Raw genomic sequence first — 27130 nt, 5'->3', positions numbered from 1 at the left:
CTCCAAAAACTGAATGCTAATTGTAGAAATGCGTCAATGCGTTAAATGCATCATTTAAGTGGCGGAATAAACTCATTCTGATTCTAAAACAAAGTTGTGTTATTTTTGTGGTAGCCTGTTGTAGCCTTATCTGGGATCATTTTGGCATTACAAAATTTAATTCCATGACTTTCTACTTTTATTACATCACCATTCATTTTTAATTTTCAAGGACTTCTCGATGTGATCTTTATTAATTGAAATAAAATCTAATTGTAAGATCATTGCGCACACACACACACCCCTTGAGTTACGAGCGCACTAACATAGGAGTTTTCCGAGTTACGAGCCGTCGTTCCGTAGTTTTTTTTGTATTGATTGTCGAGCAAAAATGTGAGTTACGAGGAGCAAGCTTCCGGTGCCGGCGCTTGGTGGCGTGGCGAGCAAATGCGGCCAGCATCCCACGTCTCACTCCTTCACTTCACGTGGTTACCTGAGCGTGGAAGCATCGCTTTTGTGTTTTGTGCTTGCGATATGTGCTTTTTGTGCAGTTATTTTGCCAATTTTTTTTTCGAACCATGGGTCCGAAAAAAGTGCTGAGAAGAAGAAGCGGATGATGTCCATTGACTTCAAGTGCAAAATAATAGAAAAACATGAGCGAGGTGTGCGTGTCATGGAATTGGCGAGGCAGTACGAACATAGTACTTCTAAATATAAATAATAAAGGGTATTACGCCAGCCAAGGGTGTTATAACAATGTCTTTGCTGCGGACCGCTGTCCATGAAAAGATGGAGAATCTGGTGTTGGTGTGGTTGACGGAGAAGCAGCTCACAGGAGATAGCGTGACGGAGGGTATCATCTGCGAGAAGGCAAAAATGATCTACACATTCTCTTTTATTATGTTTTTATACAATATTTGTTATTTATAAGTAAATTTTTCTTATTTAAAAACACGTAACAAAAAAAAATTGGGGTGTTTTTTGGGGGCTGGAACAGATTAATGGCATTTCAATTAATTTCAATGGGGAAAAGTGATTTGCTATACGGGCAGATTGAATTACGAGCTCTGTCACGGAACGAATTAAACTCGTAAGTCAAAGTACCATCGTGTGTGTGTGTGTGTGTGTGTGTGTGTATATATATATAAATAAATTTATCTCATTACTATCTACTCTTAAGTGTATTTCCAACCAACCGGGATTGAATTTACGATGCCATAATCTATGCTGCAAAAGCAGTTCTGGAAGTGTTTTATTACATTACGACTTGAATAACAATCAGGGGGGATATCACAGCTTGTCGAAGATCAGGTTTTTTCAAGGACTTTTCAAGCACTTCAGCAAAAAAATGGGCAATTTTCAGGGTGATCTAGTGCTTAAATTTCTCAGGACACAATTCAAGCACCTCAAGGACCTGGTAAGAACCCTGGCTTACATTAGCTGCTCTGACGATGCTGTTGGGAGACTGGAGGGCGGCGAGCTCCGTGAGGATTCTCTTCAGATCACTGCTACTGGGATGGACTAGAAAAACAAACAAAAGAAATACATTTCACGGTTGCGTCTAACTCCGTCATCATACTCAACAGCTGCATTCTACTGTCGAAATAAATGTCAAGTGTGTGCATGTTCCTACCCGGCTCAGGTGATGGTTGTGGATGGAGCTGCAGGTACGGGTGCTCAAGAAGCTCGCTGATGGAGATCCGCTCTCTGGGGTTTCGTACTAAACATTTCTGGCAATTGGGGTGTTTCAGAACATTGATTGATTATTCACTGTAATATAGCAATATTAATGAACCATCATAATGTCATTGTCATCAATCGCGTCGATGGTGTTTCCTGACCAGCTGTGGTACATTTGACACATTACTTGTCATTTTTAATCAGATGCTTTACCTTCTCCTTAAAGGACAACTCTGGTATTTCTTTTATTAACCTAAATCTTATTTTGCCATCAGCGGGAGTCAACCTGGGTGATCAGAATGAAAATCCGGGTTGTGCCACATTGGGGGTGAACTTGTTCGGAGATGGAGTGTGACCACTGAGTTTGAGGAATCTCCACCAGGCTGACAGAGTTGTTGGGATGAATGGGTTTTTAAAGCAATTATCCTTCTTTATTGCAGGCATGCAAACTGTTGAGAGGCGAAAAAGGCGAGAAGGATGCGCGAGCGGAGAAAAAAACCCCCAAAAACAGACCCACAAGGGGGTTCTGGGGTTATGCTCTGGGGGCGTTTACTTTTTAAAAAGTAAGATACTAAATGCTCATTTTTGATAACTTTTAGGATTACTGTGGGGTTGACTTTATTACACAAGTTAAAAGAATTACAACACTGCGCAAAATAAAGTACAAATGATGAATTTCTTAAGCGCAAAAGGCAGCCCCACTTGGTTCATAACTTATTACAAACTTGATACTATTCAACAACAAAATTGCTAAACTAGACAATTAAAAAAAAAAATAAAAAAAAATAAAAAAAATTGTGTGGCCCAGACCGCCGATAGTCGTCAGCGAAAACTTTTAAATTAGTCTGTAGATATAATATGAGTGAAGATTCAGCCACTGAATTGCTTATTACCCGAGGCAGATATGTTCAGAAATTGATTTTGGTGGACTGCTAAAATAAATTAAATGAAAGTTTACGCAGCGGCTTAATTGTTCGATCTTTTTTTTTTTTTTTTAATGAAATCCAATCTCCCTGGCCGCGCAATGAATCTTAGGTAGGGTAGGCTGCGAAGGATCCAAGGGCTGAAGCCTTAAAATCAGGGAAAAACGAGGCTGCATTTCTAGACCGCATTTGAAAGAACCTCCAGAATGGGACAGCACTTCGTCGCGCCGGTGTGATGCATTCGGTCTTGGGACACAGCTTGTATGTCCATGTCCGTGCCCTCGCTGTTTTTCTTGAAACCAGGTGACAGCAGGACCCACTTGGCGCCTGAGCATTTTGAGAGATCTACATACAGAAGGATTGAAGCCACGCCCCCCCCCCACCCTAAATATTTTCCTCATCGGATCTCCACGAATCACGTAGGTGGCCAATTTTGGTTTCAAAACGGCGAATTTCGCCGAAAGGTGACATGTTTGCATGCCTGTTATTGATTCAGTAAGGAATAGGAGATCAGATTTTGATAACTCCTGACATTCTGTTTGTTCAATGTCTCACCATCCATGGCCCAATTGTTGTTGTTCTGGTTGTAACCATTTAATTATAAAATAAAGGCGGTTAACAAAATAGTAGTACCCGAAGTTTGGGGCTGCTAGGCCTCCACAGTCTTTGTTTTTCTGCTAGTTTAATTCTCGGTTTCTTGTACTTCCAATAAAAGGTATTAATTATTGAGTCTAGAGCAGGGGTGCTCACACTTTTTCAGCATGCGAGCTACTTATAAAATGACCATGTCAAAATGATCTACCTACTACAAAAATGCAAAACATATATTTATTTATAAATATATTGAGGATTCTTTATATCTACAATGTATGTTGATGTACATGCATAACTGCATGAGCCAATATTGCACAACACAATTAACTATGTACATTTTTTTGTCATTACCCGGGTTTACTCTGATGACTTGCACTGAATTGAATCAGCCAGGGATGCAAAGTCCGGACAGTAGCTGCTGACAGCCAGCCTCAAGCACACTTCCAAATGTTCATCAGTCGTGGTGGAACGGTACTTGGACTTAATGATCTTCATGTGGGAAAAGGCTGACTCACATAAATAAGTAGAGCCGAATAATGCAGTCAAGGAGGTAGCACATTTCGACATGTTGGGGTACTTTACCTCTGTGAGTAAGTTCCAGAACTGTCCATGAGCTCTGGACTTCAGCTCAACGTCGGCTTGTAGTGTCAAAATCTCATCTTCCACTCCAGAAGAGTTCAGGTGAAACAGTGTTGCAATTTTTGATGCGAGTGAATCAACCTCAACATCTTCCCGAAAAAGGATAGCACATGAATGTAGCGACTGGCTCCAGCAAAGAAAAGTCTTGAAAGCGTTTGTCAAACTCTGACAGACAATTGTCAATCTGCTCTGTGTAGCGTGCACGGTTAGGTTGCACACAGGCCTTCCCTTGCATCTCCAGCTCTGACCCCAGGTTCTGGAAGTTTGCCAAATCATGGCGCTGCAGCTTTGAGGAGAGATGTTGCATCTTTCGTTTGAAGGCATTAACTGAGCTGATCATATTGATCACTGCTTTGTCTTTTCCTTGCAGCTCTAAATTAAGGTCATTCAACATGTTTATCAGATCGGTTAAAAATGCCAAGTCTAACAGGCACTGACCGTCATTGAGTTATGTGTATTCTGCATGTCCAGCTACACGGAAAAACTCCTTAATCTCCGGACAGAGCTCTTGAAATCTTTGCAGGAATTTCCCTCGACTAAGCCATCTCACGTCAGTGTGTAGCAACACCTCAGAGTGGTCGCAGTCAGCCTTCTCCAGATGTGCACGAAATAACCGTCTTTGAAGAGATCTGGCGCGAATAGAACAGGCGATCGTCGTTGCAACATCCATGATCTCTCTCATGTTGAGAATTTTAGCGCATAACGCTTGTTGGTGGATTATGCAATGGTAACTTATGAAGTCCGGGAAGGCATCGTCCTGCCCGCACTTGGCAATAAATCCATTCAAGCAGCCAACGGTTGCGGGTGCTCCATCCGTGGTGATAGACACCAATTTGTACACTGGGAGCTGGGTTTTCTCTGTAAAGTTTTTGAACAACTGAAATATGTCCTCTCCTCGCGTCTGTTCTTTCATGGGCAGAACTGTTAATAGCTCTTCTTTTGTAGTGATATCACTAAACACCATACGAATGAAAATGCACATCTGGGCTGTGTCACTCACGTCCGTAGATTCGTCCAACTGCAGTGAGAAACACTCGCAATCTCCGATGTCCTTCCAAAGTTGCTGGGTTAAATCCTCAGCCATGGCTTCACAGCGCCGTGTAACTGTTCTTCTTGACAGCTGGAGAGCTTTGATCGAAGATAATATTTCTGCCTTATTTTTAAGGTCTCGGAACAATGAGTCAGCTGCTTCAACGAATGCCTCTTTCAGCATCTCTCCGTCTTGGAAGGACGTCTTGTTATTAACGATGACGTGACTCACCCGGAACGATGCTTCGGTGGCGGCTTTCGCTTTTGAAGTTTGTAGTGTGAAAAATGACTGCTGCCGGACAACTGGGATTTTAGTTCCTTCACCTTTCTCTTTCTCAGCTGGCTTTTCAGCGGGAAGTCGGTGTCGTATTTTCCATGAACAGTCCGAAAATGCCGCTCCACATTTCCCTTCTTTGGTATTGCAATGGTAGACAGGCAGATGAGGCAAACGCACTTTGAAAATGTCATCGTGAAAAAAAAAAAGTCCTCCTCCCTTTCTGTATGAAAGTGATACGTTTTTGTCTTCTACTTGGTCCAGCTCCCCCACTCATTTTTATACCCCTTCTTAGGTTTAAGAGAAAAAAACCAGGGCTAAAAATTGGAGGTAACTCGCTGACTAGCCAGTTAGTTTTGCTGCACTTAGCGCCGTTGTTTGCGCATGCGCAGTGACCTAAGTGTCAGAAAAATTCAGATGTCATCTGACTGGCTGCCCTGTATATCAATCAAGTGACGGGATGGATGATAGGCTGACGTCTATTTTTTTAATGTCATGCGATCTACCAATAGTACCTTTGCGATCGACTGGTAGATCGCGATCGACGTATTGAGCACCCCTGGTCTAGAGTATTCAACAAATTTACTGTTGGTTGCACTTGGGTAATTAAAAATATATAGTTTATTTTTGGTAGTATATTCATTTTCACTGCTACTATCTATATTGGGTTCCGTAAATACAACTAAATACTGTCTGCATACAAACTAATTTTGTGAACAGAGTTTAGTGTTTGTATGGCAATGATATTACTGTTTTGACGGATGGCCGCCACGAGGGGTTAAATAAAGATGGCGAATAGTAAAGGGGAGAGTTGACATCCTTGTCTTGTGCCACATTGTAGAGTGAAATGCTGTGAAGTGTAACCATTGGTGATGACAAAAGCAGATGGTGAGTTTTACAGGATACTTATCCATTGAATGAGTGACTCTACAAAGCCCAATTTGTTGAGGCTGGAAAAGAGATATGTCCAATTAACTCTGTCAAATGCTTTTTCAGCATCTAAAGAATCAATAACAGTATTTTAGTTGTTCCTTTGAGATATGCTGATCAGACTGAATAAACGGCACATATTGCTGGATGAGTGTCTGCCTCAAAGCTGGTTTGGTCTGGGTAAATTATAAATGGAATTACTTTTTCAATTCTGTTGGTTTGTGTTTTAGTAATAATCTTTAAATCGCAATTCATTAGGCTTATGGGTCTATAACTGGAAGTGAGGGTTGGGCCTTTATTGGGTTTGAGCGAAACCAAAAGGAGAGCTGTATTCCTATTACATTTCACTGCATATATGTATGAAAGTATGTATATGTATGTGACGAATGAACCTCTTGAATCTATTCTATCTTCAATATGTGTGGAGGCATTTTGGAGGTTGACTTCATCTCTGTAACCATTCTGATGAATAATGGGGATATAAGTTGCCAGAAGTGTTTATGGAATTCCACTGGGTAGCCATCTGATCCAGGCGATTTATTGTTGGGCATAGAAAAGAGAGCTTTCCTGAGTTCTTCTAGAGTAAGTGGTTGATCTAAGGTGGTAGCCTGCTCTGTGGATAGTTTAGGGAGGTTGATATCATCGAGGAATGAGTTAATGTTTGATATATTTGATTCATTATCTGAGTTATATAGCTTAACGTAAAATTCTTTGAATATGTTTTGATGTCTTGCACACATAGTATGCATAGTATGTTATCGTACCCTGTGGATCTTTGATGGCTGTAAAAAGTGTTTCTTCTCTATCGCGTTCAATTGATTGGCAAATTTACCCGATTTGTCTTTGATTTCAAAATAATTTGCTCTTGTTCGTTGCATGAGAAATTGTGTCTTTTGATGGGTGATGATATCAAGTTGGGATGAAATTGTCTGGATGGATGCAATGGATTTCTGTGAGTCACCTTCAACACGTCCAGCAGATCCTTCTCGGCGATATTGGGAAAGTCGATCCTGTGGGACGGGTCGATGATGGCGTGCAGCTTGGTGATCTGATTGGTAATTGTTTGGAACGGCGTATTCCCGTACGTCATGCAGTACAGGATGCACCCTAGGGACCATACGTCCCCTTTTGGACTGATCTGAGAACCAAAACATGTAAAAAATTAAATAATAAAAAAAAAAAGCTACAACCTTTAGGACCTTTCCGTTATGATAAATGAGTGCTTGGGCGGTTGGCCTTGCCTTTGAGCTGGCTTCCCCTGGTTTGGATGAGGTGTCTTTGATGGCCTCCGGAGGCATGTAGTTCAGGGTTCCTATCTGGGTTGAGAAAGAACAGCTTAAAAAAAACAAAAAAAAAAAAACAAAGCCCACAATAACCACCTCAATGGACATCGAGTCCGTTAACAAGCTTAGAAATGTACTTGTGAGTTTTTCATTATGCTTGTGACATCGGGTTGAATGTGGTTGGCGATGCCAAAGTCGATCAACTTTAGCGAGGCGTTCACGATGACGAAGTTCGCCGGCTTCAAGTCGCTGTGGACGATCCCTGTGAGGAAGACCCGATTGACAGATAGAGAATTACAATTGCAATGTCCCCGCGCCTCACGTCAAAAAACATTATGCAGTAATAATTAAACAATAGACACAGCACACAAAATATGGTAGGATAATAGAAAATACAAATATTTTGAAACTTTAACAATATAAAACTGAAAAATGAACGGTTACACAATAAAATATAAGAAATGGCAGGATAATGGAAAGTAAACCTCAACATTTAACATTAAGCAGTATAAAACTCAGGAAGTTCAGTATTGAAACATAACACCAACAATGAGCCTAAAAAAACATAATGAACAGTACAAATGTGGCATTTGTAGCCAGAGGCCGTGCAGTATCAGAAGAGTACCGTGTTTATGAATGGTGTGGACGGCCTCCAGCATGTTCTTCCAGTAGAACTTCCTCTCCAGCGGGTTGGTGGCCTTGCGTTTCCGCAGCCATGTGTTTAGGTCCAGGTTCCCGCACTCCATCAGCATGTAGATGGAGCTGCTTGTGATCTCACTGCAGAGACAGAACACGGGACCTTAGATAGTGTCGACGTTGTCTCAAGTGAAATTTTAACTGTTCTTTTTTTTGTTTTGTTTATTCTATGGTCAATTGTTACCTTGTAGGTTGATTGTATATTGCCATTATTTTAGGTTTGTTTTTATGTTCATTATTATTTTTTGTTTATATTGCCAATTCTGTCTAGTTTTTGTTGGTCTTTAGGTATATTGTATATTATCACTTTTTTGTTGATTGTAATTGTTCATTGTTGATATTTTGGTTTAGTATTTATTATTGTGTATTTTAGTATTTTTTTCTCCTTCATGTTATTTTTGAATGTTAATTTTAGAGTCTATAGAGTTGATTGTATATTGCCACATTTGTCTTGTTCATTTAAGGTTCAGACCCCGATTGGGTAGAACCCTATTGTTTTTCTGCCGGTCTATTATTCTTTGTACACATATGCCGCGTCTCCAGCTGCAGTGATTGGGAGTGAATGGCGGAACTTGGAGTGCGCAATTATTGAAATGCTGCATACATTGTGATGATACAACACGTGTGTGATTAGTCTCACTCTTTGTTTTAACAGAATTAAACTAGGTGAAGTGACTTTGCTTGGCTTCGTGAAGTCCGAAAACCCCTTGTTGCTGCTCACTGCTTTAATTTTGTGTGTGTAATTAATTAATTTAATTAAACTGCTTCCCCCGTTGAGCGCAAAAAGGTTTGAACCTGTCAATTGCCACTTGCGGCTATATTTTAGGATTATTGTTAGGTTTATTGTACATCGCCAATTTTTTGGTCATTGTTAATTTTTAGCTTTACTGTTTTAATGGTAATTATCATTTTATTTTCATTATTTTTTTCCCCCATTTATTTAATTATATAATATGTTTCTTGTAAATGTTCATTTTATAGTCTATTTTTGGTCTATTATTGACTAATCTACTAGGTTTATTATTTATTCTATATTCTTGTCAATTTTTAGGTTTATTGTACTGTTTTTTCTGGTTAATTCTTATTGTAAATTTTGTGGTTTAATTTATTGTTCATTGCCAATTTTTACATTTAGTGCTTATTGACCAACATGTTTTCTTTTTTATTTTAGGATTAGTGTTAATATTAGGTTTATTGTATATTGAAAAATGTTATTATATTTTTTCTAATCTTCTACTTTATTATTATTTCCTTTTTTACGCGAGCTGTTGTTACACTGCAATTTCCCTCCGGGGATTAATTAATTATCGATGCATTTATCTAAAGTCAAATTTTTCTGTGGATCTCTGGGGAAAGCAGAGCACTTACTAATCGTACAGCTTGATGATCTGGTCGCTGTACTGTTGCAAGTGGTTCAGATACATGATCTCGTTCTTGTAGCTTTCCACTGCCTGGGCGTCGGCTTCCTCCAGGTTTACGTACTTGACAGCATACACCTGCTTTTTGTGGTCGAGGACCTGGTAGACCTGAAAAAACAGAGAAACTCAGAACATGCGACTGAAAAACCTGCGCACAGTGTCTTCACATTAATCTTCAGGCCCAATATCCAAGTCCAAATGTTGTATTATAGTCAAGTTATTAAAGAGAAAAAGTATGTGCATTTAACGACTGAACGCCTTTTACCTTGCTAGATCCTCCGCGTCCAATCATCTTCAGAATGAAGAACTGTTTGCCCTTGATGGTGATGGTCTCGTTTGAAATGGCAGTGATGGAACCCTGCGAAGCCAGTCATTACAATTGAAAAGACTTGGAGAAACGCTGCAGGAAAATATAAAAAACAAATGAAGAATGAGTATGAACTAAAACTTATTTTTGAGACCACATGAACCAAAAACAGAATATGATACCAAACTGACTAACGAGTAAGTTAGGGGTGAAAACGACTTGAGGAGGTATAATGTGGTTTAATGTTGTGTTTTTTTTGTTTCATGTTCTCAATTCAGGGTACCCCCATGTTCTCCAAGTTAAAGCAGCATTATATTACTTTTGGTATTTGCACCCCACAGTTTGAGTGCAATGGCACTTGTACAACTGTCATAAAACTGTTGTGTCTGAAATAAGTTTACTTTACCGGACAAATTTTACCCTTATCGATCCCGTTTCAATAAGAGTATGTTATTGATGCAAATATAATATACACCTAGGTTACAGCGCCCCTTGCACGGACCTTGCCATTTCCTGGAGCCATGGACTGAGTGCTCAGTTCAGGGGAGATGTGGTAAGAGAGGGCGCAGTGAAGGATGGGGCCACCTGCTGCTGGTGTACGTACCAGGTGTGCTCAGCCTGGCAGATCGGCTCACGTGACTCAGAGGGTGAAACCAACCCTGCGGCGCAATGAAAGTAAGGGCCGGTAGGCGCACTGACGCACTCTCGCCCTTGCCACCAGGGAGGTGGAGAGGCTACGTTTTTTATGAGCATTATTACCGGACACTTTGATTGGTAAGTTTCTTTCTTTTGCTCTATTTAAAGCATCAGCTACGCAACTAAGTTATATCACGTTGGTATCGTGTTTGAGTATCAGAGCATTTTTACGAGTACAGTACATGAGAACAGCATCGGTGTGTACATCTGACCAGCACAGAATCTGAAAATATATCTGACACTGATCGGATTGAGACCGACGGACCGGTGACCACATGAGCCGACGGACCGGGATTGGTCGGTTTTCACCGAAACCGACCAATCCCGGTCAGTGGCTGATCAATCGGTGCATTTCACGATTTATATTTAACATTACTGTCACATTTTTGTGCTTTATAATAACTTTCCCATTTTACCTCAGCAATGCAGCCTCGGTGGATAATTAAGTAGCGCTCGGTACGCTGCATATCAGCGGATGTTGAGTGAGTGAGAGGAGAGCTTTCAGAACCATAAGGTTGCAGCATCTGCTCTAAACAGAGGGATGTAGTTCACACACGCACGCTGAATTTCCTGCGTATTTTGACTAAGAATTGCGCAGTTGGTACATAAAATGTGTGCAGGTTGGCAGGTCTGATGAGTCAGTGTATCATCAAAATGATTTTGAAGCTGTTATTTTAAGGTAAAAAGTTGTATAGTGTTGCTTTCAATTTAAGACCTTTTTAAGACCTTTTTAATACTACTTAGAATGAAACTTAATGGCAACTTCACGGTCACGTATGAAGGATATAATAGAAAATCAGAATGATTTTTTAAGCCTTGGAAAATACTTTACCAAGTACCAAGTACCAAGTACCAAGTACTTGAATTGAATAGAACATTTAATTATAATACTCACATTCATATTAAACACACTTTGTGTGTGTGTGTACTCTATTCACAAAAAATGAAGAAGATGGGTATTTGTCGCATTCAGAGCCTCCACCTCTCTCTATGGCCAACACATTTGCAATGATTAAAAATAACAGGTTATTTGGAAAATCCAAATAAATGTGAAATTATATCAATATGTGTTTTAATAATTGATACTGAGATAAGTGTGCACTGTCCCTTTAAGAGGTGAAGTCGCCGCCTGTTATTTACACAAATAAATATTATTATTATTAACTAGTTAAGCCTATAGGTGAACCAATATATAAACGCTCAATTAGTCCACTGTGTCTGAAACCATATCCTTAAAATCTACTTGAATAATAGAGAAACTCTTTGGAAATTAAATGGGACACTGCTATACCTGTGGGGTGTGGGATGAAAACATCTGGCTGACAAGCGTGCAGGGCTGCTGGCCAGCGTAGGCTCTGCTCGCTGCCGAAGTCGATCCCACATCAGGGTCCTTCTTTATACCCGGGGTGAACAACCTGAAGAAAGGAAACAATGACAACAAAATGAAGCAATGAAGCTTAACTCCCCCTTGTTTCAAATGATCACGGATTGATCGCGGTCAATCCGTTACCTGTTCGCAAAGGGGTCTCTGTTATTCGTTGGCGTCTGACAGGCGGCCAGTGGGTTTATCCTGGACGGGAGAGCAAGCGAGGGTGTGGGGAGGGACTCTCGCAGATTAGGGACAGGCTGGGGGTCCAGGGGTGTGCAGTATTTCTCCTAGGAAGGAATATACCAGACACCATTGGACCCTAATGTCATCACTGGCAGGCTGTCGTCAAGTTTTAAATCTATACAAACCCACCTATAAGCCTCTAAACGTCATTTCATTCTGGCATTGTAAAAATTTAATTCAAGGACTTTCAAGTAATTTTTAAAAGCACTTTTTTTTTCAATTTGTCACACACACACACACACACACACACACACACACACACACACACACACACACACACACACACACACACACACACACACACACACACACACACACACACACACACACACACACACACACACACACACACACACACCAAAAGTTAATATAGGTCTCTGAGGTCCCCAAAACATGTTTTTTTTTGTAACATGCCTCGATAGCCCTCCTGATCGAGGACGCTCTGTTTCTGCGAGGTGGCACCACCCTCCCGAGGCCCCTAGTTCTGTGAGCCAATCTGGTTTGAGCACAAGTTCCGGGTCTGTGAGCCAATGGGGTTTGACCTTGACTTCTAGGTTCTGTTATATTTGGTCTGTAAACTTTCACTCATTTCACCTTCACCTTATCATTTCACCAAAATCTGTTTCTGAACAAATTTGAGGCAAGAAATAAGCGGCAGGTTTGTTCCAATTTTCGTTGCCGTTCTTCAAGCTTGTGGGGGACACGGACACCGCACTAGGACACCGCATGCGGGGATTTTTTTTATTTCACGTAAATGTCGGAAAATAAAATAAATCTACAATAACCTCACACTATTTAACTGGTTTTGTTTGGAGAAACGCACAGTGGATTGCCTATCGCATACTTATTTTTTAAGAAACACAAAGCAGAATTATTTTTTTAAATACTTACATTTCAATCGTCTGCAGTTTCTTCACGGACGGTAGATATTAATTCCTCTTTCTTTTAAAAGATTTGTGCTGGTCTGTAAGCCAACATAGCAGCCGTGAGTGGAGTTACTCAGATGGGGGGGTGGTCGGTCCTTATTCTAATGAAGCCCCACTTGACGTAGCTAGGGGCGGCAAATCTGAACTGTGTTTCATGACATTTTCTGAAATAGATGGCTCAAAAACAAACCAACGATCTGTTTTATTTCACAGTTTGTGTGTTGGCAGGCCCATCAGAGACCCAAATGTATGTGCACAAGCGCTGAGTTTTTCATAATGGGCCCTCTTTAAGAACGTCAGCACAAAAAGGGTTATATCTCATTTGTAACTGATTAAAAGACATTTTCAAATAAAGCGTTTTCGACCTGTGGTGAAAGATGGCGGCCGACGCGAGACGGCATCTTAAACGCTGACAGAGGCTCCCTGCTGGGGGGCTTCGGCTGCTCCGCAGACTGGCTCCCGGGGACCTGAGCGGGAGCCTCATACTCCATGCCACCACCACAAGCTGCCCCTACCGCCGGACCGTAGCTCTGCAACTCTAAAAACCCAAGACAGATAAAAGGAATTTCGAGAAGGAAAATCAATGACTTTTTCCGGCGATTCATTCTTTTGGTTTAATACGAGTCAGTAATACATTCGCGCAGACGCTGGGATCTACCTTGGAGAGGCTCCTCCACCTCCTCTTGCTCCTCCTCGGCAGAGACCAGCTGCTTCGCCCCGGCTCGCAGGTTTCGCAGGGCAACCTCCAGGAGCTCAGCAGGCTGAGCGTTTAGGGCCTGGGCTTTGAGGAGGATCGAAGATGCCTTCTTCACGTTACCTAGGAAGAGGGAAAGGAAAAAATAAAACTGAATATAAGAATATACAGACACATGTCAGGTTTAGATGGAGTGTTGTCACTTAGGTATGGCTAAATGATGTAATATGCAATTAAAGTGAGAGATGCATGCAAATATCACTGTAACACAGCAAAGAAAAGCCTTCACTAATCTACTCTTTCAGTACATTGAAAATGCCCCCATACAGTATAGAATGTCTCCTGCCTGAGAGTACTGGACAGACAGACGGCACATTTTGAGATATTTGATGCATCCAATAGACCTGTCGGGATAATAACTATACCAATTTATCGTACGATATATGGACATGACTTTGATAATTGCATGCATGTTAATTTAAACGGCGGGAAAAAAAACAAGCAAGTTCATTGCTATTTGAAAGGGTGTACTTGCATTATTATGCTACTATATTATCATTATATCAGTGGAAAATGGTCTTAAATTGACAATAATATTGTTTATCGCTATTATTTCTGGGACAATATATTGCCCAACAAAATAAGTTATAGTGACGGGCCTAGCATCCAAGTAAACGATGCATTTAGATTTATCATGGAGAGACTAAATTGTTGATTTTTTTCCACCTTGGGAGGCTTCGAACTGTGCATATGCGATGTGGACAAAGGCGAAGAGCTTGCAGTTGAATCTCACAACTACGAAGTTGTCTATCGCTTCATCCGGGTCTTCAATCCTTCACAACAAACAAACAAACGAACAAACAAACAAACAAGAGCCTCTTGAACATTCTGAATCATAGTTGAGGGAGCGTTTTCTAACCGGTCATCAGAAATGTCTTGACAACTATGTAGTGAGCTTCACTCACCCCTTCAGCTCTGCGTATCGGACCAGGATTCGGGCGTAGCTCTTGTTTTTGCTGTGTTTCCCGATGGGCAGTCTGGTGAAGACCTTGGCGTAGCAGTCCTTGAGCTTGGTCAGGAGGCTATAGTCCGTGTGAGGGTTCCCTCTCTTCTCCATGTTCAACAAGTATGCCCGACACAACTCGGGGGAATTGGAACTGATGACCTGGTTGAAGGTGTCTGTGATGTCTTCCGGAGATGGGAGGAAAATGAGGAAAATAATAATAATAATAATAATAATAATAATACTACAATATGAAATTACTAGGATTTTCCCAGTCGACTATTAGTCATCAGTTCAAGCGATTAGTCGACTAATCGTTGCACGCTTATGATATTAATCGAATAATTTAAATATGTTTTTGGGGCATCAGAAAATTGTTCCAGGGCTGAAAAATAACGTTATAATCAACATTGTTAACACTGTCCTGCATTACAGATAAATAAAACACCACTTGAAATGCATCATCTCGTAAAGTTACCTAACATGTTTACCAAATAGAGACGCACCGACTGCATTTCTGGTTTTCTAAAAGTCTGACCTGCCGATTCAGATTTCCATTCAATTGTATGTTTATAATAAAACATTGACCATTAAATATATTTTATTTCCTCATTTTGTTATTATTAAGTCTCATTGGGTATATCTCCTGTATGTCAACGACATATACAAGTCATAGGACATGATAAGACAGCTGTACATACAGACTACCGCCGCAATTATTAGTTACCACACTACCAGATGTGTGTTTTTATTATTGTTCATTATTCACTATGGAACAATAATAGAACATGAAACGGGCCCTGAGTCCAAATAAAATACAACATGGAACAGTTACGGAGTTCCAATAAAATTGTAATATGGGACTGTTACCAATTTTCAGTATGATGCAACCTTTAATTCTCATACTCGTTTTAGTACGACACAACATATAACTAAACAACGAAATGTCCATTTCAAACTTAAAATAAGTCTATCACCTTTAAGTGCAATTATACCCTTCTAATATATATATATATATTTTTTAATGGTACTTGCCGTCTCAAAAATAAATTGCAATCATTGAAAATAAATAAATGAATAAATGAATAAATAACCAAACAATCAATTAATTGGTTAATTAATTAATTGACTGATTAATTAAATAATAAATAATAATAATAATAGTAGTAGTAGTAGATGGCTGACTCTTCTTACTCTTGTTCACTCAAAGTCCTCCTGTGCTCACCAACTGAATCAAAATTGGGACACCTCGTTGGGTGCATTTCCCAAGGGAAAGTCCCAAAGAAGACTTAGTTACTCGCTGCGCCTTCTCCGTCCCCGGCCCGGATCCCAGACGGCCCCCCTTGAATGTTAGTTACGTATGGTAACTCCAGATTCTATGTGTATAAGCTTTACCCTTTAAGGCTATCGCTAGTAGGTTTATCCCTCATGCGCAGCATTGAAAACTTTTAGTCCACACCCACCTGCCGTGGACCCCACTTACGGATGCACCTTGCGTGCACAGCGAGTGTGAGGTCAGTGGGAAACAGGGCACGGCTGCCGTGCGCGCAATGTAGCAAGACAGCAAGTGCACCAGGCGAAAAAGATGAGACATGGCTTCCTCCTCAGAGTTGTGAGGGCGAGCAAAGAATCTATTACATATGTATATGTAATACATATGGCAATATAGGTAAAATAAGCTCTCCTTATATGCAGTATAATTTAGCAACGGAAGTAATGTCTGCATTTATTGATTGTTGGTTGTATAATGACGATGGTTTGTCTCTGTAGGAGCTTCCAGTTCAAAAGCCTGGGATATAAGCTCCTCTCGAGGCAGAGCGGCATGAGTCCTGCTGGAAGCCGCAAATGCTAGGACCAAATAGCCAAGGGCTTAGCTTTAGTTTGATATTTTCTTTGTTTTGTAAATTTAAGTTCCATTATGTTTTTCTGAGCCTATTGTTTATTATTATATACATTTTTGGTTGTTTTTTTCTGGTGAAAGAAAAACAAAATCTGCCTTCGTGACCGCCACTTGGCCTTATCCTTACATCACTCTTAATCTGAAGGAGCTATTGATGCTTTAAGGCGTAAACACCGGGTTAGGGCGCAAATTCTCCGAGCTGCCATCTCCTTCGATCCTGAGGCACTAAGGGGACACATACAGCACAGATAAACCACTAATTCTCTTTGCAGATGTCAGAGCCAACAACGTAGACATTTTGGCTGACAGAAAGTTGAGCGAAACCTGGTCCAAGGGCTCAAAGAGGGCTTTAACCAGCGCACGTAAAGCCAGCGCTAAGTCCCACTGAGGAGCATGACACCGGTCTGTCTCCGCACACCCTCTAGAAAGCGTTTAAAAATATAAAAAAAAAACAACAAACGTTGACTAAATACCGATCTGTCACCAAAACCCTCACGACAGAATGAAAAAGCGGCCGCATAAGCCTTAACTGTGCTGGCCAAATTCCTATCCAACGGTTGGAGGAATGAAAGCACATGAGGCAGGGGACATGCCGTGGGATCCAGGTCTTTTCCACATACCAGCGATGAACAGCTTCACATTTGGCAGAGTAAAGGTGGAGGGACACGTAAAAAGAAGTCACATTTTTTTGACCAAAAAGATGTGTTCAGAACATGATAAGAACAAATTGATGCGGTGATCTGGGTTCTTGCTGTGTTCTCTGCGCAAGCCCCAGAGCTGAACACTCTCTTTCGTCTTTCTCTGGTCCTGAGAGCTGACCTTGTCGCGATCGGTCCAAATGCCATTGCGTCATGGCAGGGCGGACTTCAACCTTCCCTTCCGAGCAGCACAGCGGAGCCGCTGTGCAAACGTCGCAGGTTCATGAGGGGTTCCTCACGAATATATTTTGCCCAGACAATCCGCTGCCTCGATGCCCATTAACGCTAAAAAATGTTTTTAATAAAAAGCATGCCTGATAAGAAGGGAACCGTGGGGCAGGTGCTCGGGCCTGGTGCTCACCACCTCAGGCATCACCCCCCTGTACGTACCAACTGCTCCTTATGCAAATTTTGTGATGATAACATCGCAATATATAATCATCAATCATCTCAGAGAGAAAGATTGAGATTTATTCTGTTTCCATAGCTTCTTATTTGCATGGAAAATGAAAAACGTAAACCTAACTCAGAGAACTGGAGCGGAGTTTATTTTGTTTCTCCTCCGGACAGCGGTGCATGCCGGCTCCCATGCCTGTCCTTCTATTTTAGATCTATTTATTTCTGTTTGTTTCCATGTGGGCCTTTTCGTTATTGATTTGTTGAACAGCGAAAGATCGAGGATTAGCCTCATTCCTCCCGTCTTTTACGGAGCCAGGAAATAGCGGGAATAGAACCCCTAATTTTCCACTCCTTGGGGAACCCTGTAAAATGTCATATTTCAATAGGAGTTATTGGAGCTCTGTTTGAAGAGCAAGACACTGTTCCTGAGATGACAGGACTTTTTCCACAATCCTGTCGAGGGGGGAGGGGGCGAGGCGAACTGCAGTGTTTAATGTCTGCTGAACTTCTGTTCACCCAGTTTTCCCTGAAACATACACAATGCCACTCAGTAATGCTCTGAGAGCACATTTATTTTATGCGCTGCGGTTGTCATGGAGACAAGCCCCTGCCTGCCGGGACAGACTCAGCTTTATGGGAAGATGTTCTTATATTATTTCAAAACATTTTTTTATTTATTTTTTATTAGATCATCCACCCAACAAGTCATTGCCTCCTGCTTTGCTTCCTCAGCTCTCCTGAGGAGGGTTGGACCAGGTGCAGGCTACGCTGTTTTTGTAGCCCCTCTGAGGAGCCAGCACCTCGCTGGAGCTGCTGGTTGCGGAGGAAGATGAGCAAGAGGGCAAGATACAGCCATGGCAGTTGCCGCAAGGCATCTCTGGTTCCAACATTGGTCCCGGCAGTCCCTTCAGTTAGTGGTAGAGCATTGAGGCTGAGGACGAGCCAAATGCCTCCTTATTTTCTCTGCCTCCTCCGAATCCTTTTGCATATGGTCCACCATGGACTGAAGGTGGCAGGCCACCTGGCTGATGGCCAAACAGGCCATCCGGGATGATGGAACCGTGCAGGAACTCCTTCTTCATGGAGTCCGGGATGGAGGAGAGATGTAGCCAGTCGTGTATCATTTTCTGCCACGTGATGCGGGCGGTGGAGACTGGGATGGACACCGGTTTAAGACGCCACTGGCAGCTTTGCCAACTCCCTCAGGCCATCCGGGCAGGAGCTCGGGCTCAGCACCCATCTTTGCCATGGCGTAGACTAGAAGCGCTACGCTGTTCACCGCAGTTGAAGTGACCGGTCTGGGGGGCGGGCTGGCAACTAAGACCGATGTCAGGTACATCCAGTGGAGGAACGGGAGGGAAGCCTGCTCCGTAAAATCCTCTGGTGATGGAGGCGTAGGTGCAGACTGGAGCCTTCAACATCCCGTGCTCAGCCGCAGCCCCAGACTGGTAAACTTTAATGGCTGAGAAACGGGGCCCAGACAGGATCATGTTGAGCCGCCAAGGCAAAGGCGAGGTATCCTGGTATCGTCCGCAAGAAGGTCCTGGGTTTGATTCCCGCCTGGGGCGCTGTTGGCAGTGTGCTCCGGTCTGTTAACTCCCGGGGGGGGCCTTTCTGTGTGGAGTTTGCATGTGCTCCCCGTGCTCACATGGGTCTCCTCCAACATAAAAAAGGACCCCAATTAAAAACACGCAGAACACTATTCTGTCCTGTCCCTGACCACAACATGGATCCACCACCTGGAATTGGTCCCCGGGTGTCGATGTAGTGAAGGCTGCCCACTGGTGCCCCGGATGGGAGAAACGCAGAGGCTGAATTTCTCCAGCCACCACTCTGTGCGTGTGTTTGTGGTCATTACCACTCCCTGCATGCGTGTGTTGAGTGCACTGCATCTGTGAGACGAGTAATAAACGATTCTCCCTCATTCTTCTGGGAGAGGGAGAGCAGGGAGCGACCCGCTGAAGATAAAATGGGAGCCGAGTTATGGTCGCACCTGCTATTTATAAGCAAGTGGGGCGCCTGGCAGGGAGCATTGACTAAAACTTGTCAGAGCTGACAAGGAAGGGAAGCTCACCGCTTCCTGGGGCCATGGGCTCGTTTACTCACTGCACCTTGATCTCATCTAGTCCTCAGAGAACACGTATTTTTGTTAAAATTTGTTTCAAATTAAAAGCTGTCTAGCGTTTCATACATGGGTCCAGCGATATAGGTTTTAAGGTTAATTTTGACAAGCCGCAGCTCACGAAAAGGGGTTTTTTGTTTTCCTGTGACCAACTGACCAATGAAAAACTTGGTTGACTAAGACTCTTCTGGTCGACTAATGTTTGGTCGTCTATTTGGGGCAGCCCTAGAAATTACTGTCTAGAGCTATTATTAAAAAGGCTCTACGGTCATACCTTCTGTTCTCGAGATGTCTTGTCTGTGAAGGAGTGTGGTGGTGGAGTCCACAGCAGCCTGCTCCTCCCAGATGCCTGAGCCAGGACTCACTTTTAGAGGCTGGGAACACAGCCACATATAAAGACAAATATAATATTAATTCCAAGTATCAAAAGAGCAATAGACACGTTTTTTGCTTTAACTTATCATTATGAAGTAAATGTTGATCGCACAGTGTAATGGCTATAGCTATAGAGTGGTTAGATTGGTTCCCTATAACCCTCGATATCATATTATATATCCTATTCATTCAGGCTGGGTACGAAATCCCGGGAAAACTATCGATTTACGGCAGTGCGTCACAGGAAGTGCGTCAACCAATGTGCTAAACTGTACTATTGGTGGAAATGGCGGATGGTGAAGCAATCTACTCCAGAACCCTCATTGAAATCGGTTGAGAAATGTAAACGTTATAGTGCTTTTTATCTAGAAAAACCTCAGCTCCCCCGTTTACTTGTATTTCTTTACAGGTCAGTCTCGCCGTTCCAATATGGCGGCGGCGTTGACGTATCACAGCAACGAGTCGTAACAGTCAATGCGGCGTCTATGATGTCTATGATTGCACAACCAAAAGAAATAATATCAAACTAAAATTGTGATCATTTTAATTGACCTCTTCAATGAACATGCTTCTTTTTTCTCTCTTCTTTCTAAAGTGGTGTTTAGCATTTAGAAGGAGCGCTCTGAACAATCGTAAAGGGGTTCCGTCTACTTTGCGAGAGTGGCGAAAAAGTTGTCTATTGCACCTTTAAATATTTCTTACACTTTTAACAGTTTAGTGTACAGTGTTACGCAAATGAATTAGGAAGTTATTTTCTGTGCACTTGTCCAGTCTGTCAACTGGGTGAGATGATTAGTGGTGGACTGATACAGGTTTTTCCAATGGCTGATGCCGATATTTAGAGAGCAGGGCAGCCAATGGCCGATATAAAATGTCCTTATCATGCTGTGTTGTGTTTTTTTTGCATCTGATAAAACACAATTTAATAACAACAACAAATTAGACAATTTCTGAACTTAAATGAACATTTATTTAATACTTAAATTATTGTCTGCATTGTCTCTGTTTGCTGAAGTAAAACTGCACTCTGAGTGCAGTGCACTTATTTTAAATAAAAAAAAAAAAATGTATCAACTAAATATATGCAGACCTGCCAACCTTGGGAAAATACTTTGAGTACCACAAAACAGTGTTAAAGAGTCTCCATGCAGCTAAATGACCACCAGTTATTCACATCGTAGCTGTCTCATAGCGAGGCTCATCACATCGTATGCCAGCTACTATGGTGAACTTTATATAGTAATTTATCTCATTAGGATATGCTGTATATTCCTTGAAATGCATCATCTTGTAAAGTTACCGAACATGTTTACCAACTAGAGATTAGAGTCCCATAACTCAGTTCTGTTTAAAAAGTTTGTTTCATACAATTAGGAAGCGCATGAAAATAAATTGATCTAAAAGAAAAACAGGCACGGGAACTTGCACAGCTCAGGAGGGGAAAAAGTTCGATTCAGTTATGTTTAAGTTTTTCCTTAAATGCAAAGTATTTCCAAACAGCACTCTTGCTGTTTTCTTTGTCAACCAAAACCGGTCGCGGAGGCTCTGCACTTGCCATCTCTAAAGCAGCACTATGTAACTTTTGGAATTTGGAGCCCCTACAGTTTGAGTGAATTTGCACTTTTACACCACTTGTAAAACTCGGTATGGTGTATAATAATTTATTGTACAGGACAAATTTGAACCTTATCAGCAAAGTTTCAATAACAGTCTATGCTACAAACGCAAATATAATATACACACATGTTAGAGCGCCCATTGCACGGACCTCGCCGCTTCAGCCAGCACTCAGTCCAGGGGTCGCCCAGAGCCTCTCTCCTGACGGCTGATTATCTCAAAATGCGCAGACATCAACACGATAAATCGGTCGACCACTATAGGTGATTGTTGATGTCCACTTAAAAACACCTTGGCCGTGGCTGTCAGCAGTTTCAATATTTTTCTACAGGCTGTTACCCAGGTCTCATAAATTTACAGTTACCTTGAGTTCCAGTCATTGCCATCACCTCGCCGCTCGTTTCTGTAGCTCATCATAATCATTTTCAATGGAGCTATTCCAGACTGATGTGATGTAAAACACAAGTCTAGGCACAGATAATTCAAAGTTCAACACCAGGGTTCGTTCTGGCATTAAAAAAATGAAATTCGAGAACTTTTTTTAAGCACTATTTTTTTAATTTTCAATGTGATCTATATTAATATAAAATATACTATCTTGGTCTCATCTGACCTTTATCTATATTAGTACATCTATTGTATCTATATTAGGGGTCGATGGATATTTGCGCATTTTTAGATATCGGCCAATGCCTGCGCTCACAAGACCGACAATCAAAAAATGTCTGCAGACTAGTGTTGTCAAAAATATAGATTTTTCTACACATATTGATTCTGAATATTTGAAACTGTTTCTATACACATTTTCCACACTATCGATATACCGGTAGCAGCTGCTTCCTATATCGCCCATCCCACTCTAAACATCTGCATCGGCCACTGAAAAACCCATCGCAGTCGACCACTAATCAATCAATCGATCAGTCAATCTCTAATATATCTATATATTATTAACCTCACCATCATCTAATAATAAAAGTGTCTATTTCCAAACATGCTGGATTAAACTGACATTTCCCTGGCATAATCTCTGTTATAAAAGCGTTTATTATAACATTACGATTTGAAGAACAAATCCAGGGAAAATATCACAGGTTTTCAATTATCACGGTTTAGTTCAAGAACTTTTCAAGCACTTCAAAACAAAAGGAGACATTTTCAAGGTATTCCAGTACTTAAAAGTTCTGAGGACAAAATTCAAGCACCTCTAGGACCTGGTCAAAACCCTGCAAGCCATTTTATAGTAAAATTAGCATAAAGTGAGAAAAGATATAAACAAGGAATGACACAAACCAAATAATGAGATCATATTCCGTAGTTCTAAATGTACTGAATTCCACTGGCTGCCGAGGTGACCTTGCAAAATGGGCCCAAAGGGCGTGGGAACCTATTTACTCACTTTGAGATTGAGGAAATCTCCATCAACGGCCTTTTCCTTGGCGGATGACAGAGTTGACATGGCGCTGGTGCTTGAGCCAGACGTTTGCCTGTGAAATACAAAAATGGTGAAGTCACAAAAGAAGCGATTCAGCTTTTCTGAAGGAACCTGCCCCGCTCCCCAATTCCAATGAGGTTGCGATTCCTTCAGGTCATACAGGCATTCCCTGTTTCGGAAAATGGACACAAACATACTACATATTACATCTGCATACTATCATCCGGTGTGCTATCATTTGAGGAAAAAGAAGGATGGCTTTTCAGACATTCTTCCCAGTCCTACTGGTTCTGAATCCAGCAGTATTAGATTTCAATGCAGCCTTTTTATATTAATTATAAAATTGTCAAAAGAGCAGTTATATTGAATGGAGTTTATAATTTTTTTTGACAACATATTCAACACTCGGGAAACGTCAACTACCAAAGAAAAAAAAATGTAAAAAGGCTTCTGACTTTCAATCTTGGACTTTTTCACCAATATAGGCAAGCCTGGCTAATAACTCCTATGAGTATTAACCACTATTCAGTAATATAAACAAATAAAAAAAATGGACAAGTTTGCACTCCCATGTTATGCTGTGTTCTGTATTTTTGCTTGTACAATCCAAAACACTTGAGTACCCAAGCCAAACATTTCCCACAGAACCTTGTAGAGTGTTCATGTGCGTTAGTGAGTGTGAGTAAGATGGTGTGTCGAGTACGTGGTCTATCAAGTAGTGTATGAGAGACTGTTACCTGGACAAACTGTTAGGGATGAAAACATCACTTTTCTCTGAAGACTTCCCGTCATCATCATCAATTTCTGGGATGGAAAAGGGAAGAACAGGGACTCTTCCAGGCTGGTAGAATCAGAATCAGGAGTCAGGTTCAGTTTTCCCTTGGAACGAGCAGACTGAGCATAGTTGGAGGGATGTAGTCGATGCACTACTCACCATGCCAACAGCTCTCCTCCTTTGAGATCCAATGCAGGGCTCAGTCCTGCTTGTCAGAAGAAGAGATGAAGACACGTGTCATTGTTTACTCCCCAAAATAAAAGCTGAATTCAAAACTAAAAAATTGATAAAATAAAAAACTCAATGCTTACCCTGAACGAAAAACACTGGCTAGCTGCAAGTCGTCTGTACCATCTGAAATCCTGCTGACTTTTCGGAACTCTGAGCCCCGTTGAGAGTCTTGCAAATGGTTGTGGGATAATACTGGATTAGAGAGAAAGCACATCACAGCACTTTGAAAAGAAATGCATGTGATTAGGTTGACCAGGGTTCATTCTGGCATTACAAAATGAAATTCAAGGACTTTCAAGTACCTTTTTTTTTTTTTTTAACATTTTCAAGGACATTCAATGTGATCTTTATTCACTAAAATATAATATAATCTTATTCTCATTGTTAATTATTTATGTTAGCATAGCAATTATATATACTGTATATATATATGTATGTATATATACACACACACACACACACACACACACACACACACACACACACACACACACACACACACACACACACACACACACACACACACACACACACACACACACACACACACACACACACACACACACACACACACACTCTTCACTTAACGATGAGTTCCGCTCCTACAACCAGGTCAATAAGCGAGGTTAGATTACCTGGGATGTTTTCCTTATCATTACTTTTACAGAGCGGCCGTTCTTTTCCTGACTGGAAGTTCCGCAGAGTGACCTCCAGCAGGTCTTTCGGGCGCGCGTCCACTTCAAAGGCCTTCTGCAAAATGTAAACGGCTCTCTTTGTGTTGCCTAGATGAGAAGACACGTTGCTGTTAAATAAACTTTAAGGTATTTTATGTTTGTCCTGATTTTCATGTTTATACTGCTTACATTTGAGGTTTATTTTCTATTATCACACAGGGAGTTTAAATATCACACACACACACACACACACACACACACACACACAAAAGTATGTATCCATCTCTCCATCCATCTGTGATACAGAATGCGGCGGCGCGACTGGTGTTCAACCAGCCAAAGAGGGCACATGTCACTCCGCTGCTCATCGAGCTCCACTGGTTACCTGTAGCCGCCCGCATCAAGTTCAAGTCTCTTATGCTGGCCTACAGAGTGATTGTTGGGAATGCTCCCGCCTACTTAAATGCTCTTGTAAGAGCACGTTGCCCCCCGGATGCTGCGCTCGTCAAATGAGCGTCGCCTGGCTCTGCCGGCCATACAACCACGGCAATCCAGGCTATTCTCATTTGTAGTTCCACGTTGGTGGAACGAGCTGCCAAAAATGACCAGAGCGGGGACCTCCCTCTCTGTCTTTAAGAAGCACCTGAAGACCCAGCTCTTCAGTGAGTACCTCCTGTCCTAATCTACAATTACTTAGCACCACCTTGCAGTATTTATTGTTACACCAATGTTGTTGTTACACTAATCTCTGTCGCAATGTAGCTGAATGTTATTCTCCCTTGTAAGTCGCTTTGGATAAAAGCGTCTGCCAAATGACTAAATGTAAATGTAAATGTATCTGCTCCAGGCACAAATAAAAGCATTATTCCCAACCTTGAGAGTGTTCAAATTCTGCATGAGCGACGTGGACGAATGCAAAGTGCTGGCTGTGAGATCTTGCCACGTTGAAGTTGGCCTTTGCCTCGTCGACATCTTGAATTCTAATTACAGAAGGAAAAGTGAAGGTGTTCAAGTTAGTCATCGCAAAAGGTAGTACGTGCCATTTAAAAAAAAAACCATGTTATTTAATGATTTAACTGATGATCTCTTGATCGACATATTACGAATAAACATTAAAATGGGAACAGATATTTTTTGGGGGGGCTACTCACGCTTTCAGCTGTGCAAACCTGACCAGCATCCGGGCATAGCTTTCATTTTGGCAGTGCTTTCCGAGAGGCAAATTTGAAAACACCCTGGTGTAAAGGTCCAGTACCCTGGTGAGATGGTTGAAATCCAGGTGCAGGTCACATTTCTTCTCAAAGTCCATCAAGTGTGACAGGCAGGATTCGGGAGAGTTTGAGCCAATGGCCTGGTTGATGTTGTCGGTGTCGTCTGCAACACAAGTGCAACGTGTTCAGACCTCACATTTCAAACGAAATGGAACCTGACGACACAACGCAGCGAAACTTGCCGCAGCATTACCGTCGCTGTGAACGGCTTTGTATTTGTGAAGCCTTTTACAAAGCATGGCGAGTTGCTGCTTCCTATCCGTGTGCTCCTCTTCCTCCATCTGAGAAGAAATAGCTCACATCAGGTCTGACTTTGAACCTAAACATTTCATAATTGTTATCAAAAAATTGTTTTGAAAAGTATCGTAAAAAAAAATATAGTTATTCGTAGTTTTTGTTTCAATCAAGAAGCAAAAAAAAAAAAGACTCGATGTATATATAAAAGTTCTATAAAAAAGTTTGGAGCGCAGCGCATCCTATGCATATCCCTTCACTAAAAGACATTGGTCAAACGTAGGCCGACGCAAAACGTTTCATGCTAAAAAGAAAAAAAAAAAGTTGTTATTAATAATAATAATAATAATAATAATAATAATAATAATAATCCCCCCCCCCCTCCCCCCAAGATTTTCTAACTGACCTTTTATACCAAACGGTCAATTTGTTATGAATGCAGCTTTCCTGCTAACGCTAGCCATGTTAGCTCGCCGACACGTCCTTAACCCACCTAGCAATTCGGAGATATGCCAACTTCATTCCGGCTGAGCTTGTCTCATACGTTATTGGCATAGTGCACATCGTTCTCGTCGAAAACAAATCTCACCATGTTTATGCTTCCTCCGGACTTAAAAACACTCGACGACCTGCTCGGTGATCGCCGACATCCAATTTTCAAATCTGCCACTTCCGCCTCCGCCCAAAGCCCATTGGCTGGACTGGGGTGCGTTCGT

General features: G+C 41.6%; 2 protein-coding genes across 2 annotated transcripts in view; both read right to left on the bottom strand.

Annotated features, from left to right (window-relative positions):
- Positions 1–24010, bottom strand: part of LOC307233785 (dual specificity protein kinase Ttk-like) — a 24729-nt gene extending 719 nt beyond the window's left edge. Inside the window, exons 1-17 of the mRNA XM_080005206.1 lie at positions 23967–24010; positions 23194–23281; positions 20077–20176; positions 14646–14868; positions 14407–14513; positions 13645–13803; positions 13352–13524; positions 11959–12104; positions 11740–11863; positions 9711–9803; positions 9396–9553; positions 7957–8108; positions 7469–7593; positions 7290–7364; positions 7010–7186; positions 1613–1709; positions 1415–1500 (exon numbers count right to left, since the gene is read on the bottom strand). Of these exons, the coding sequence (XP_079861332.1) occupies positions 1415–1500; positions 1613–1709; positions 7010–7186; positions 7290–7364; positions 7469–7593; positions 7957–8108; positions 9396–9553; positions 9711–9803; positions 11740–11863; positions 11959–12104; positions 13352–13524; positions 13645–13803; positions 14407–14513; positions 14646–14868; positions 20077–20176; positions 23194–23253 (2055 nt within the window). The 5' untranslated portion in view covers positions 23254–23281; positions 23967–24010. The remainder of the gene's footprint in view (positions 1–1414; positions 1501–1612; positions 1710–7009; positions 7187–7289; positions 7365–7468; positions 7594–7956; positions 8109–9395; positions 9554–9710; positions 9804–11739; positions 11864–11958; positions 12105–13351; positions 13525–13644; positions 13804–14406; positions 14514–14645; positions 14869–20076; positions 20177–23193; positions 23282–23966) is intronic.
- Positions 23963–27127, bottom strand: LOC307233489 (dual specificity protein kinase Ttk-like; the record flags this gene model as incomplete). Its single annotated transcript, XM_080004825.1, has 8 exons — positions 27004–27127; positions 26374–26461; positions 26061–26283; positions 25783–25889; positions 24871–25017; positions 24316–24427; positions 24164–24209; positions 23963–24070 (listed from the first exon to the last, which is right to left on the bottom strand). The coding sequence occupies exons 1-8, from the start codon at positions 27004–27006 to the stop codon at positions 23963–23965; spliced, it is 834 nt and encodes a 277-aa protein (XP_079860951.1). The 5' UTR covers positions 27007–27127.
- Positions 27128–27130: the final 3 nt, after the last annotated feature.

This window comes from Zeus faber, assembly GCF_960531495.2.
Source record: "Zeus faber genome assembly, chromosome: 8".
NCBI lineage: Eukaryota > Metazoa > Chordata > Actinopteri > Zeiformes > Zeidae > Zeus > Zeus faber.
The sequence above is the reverse complement of the archived record's forward strand: the minus strand, read 5'-3'. Positions and strand labels throughout refer to the sequence as shown.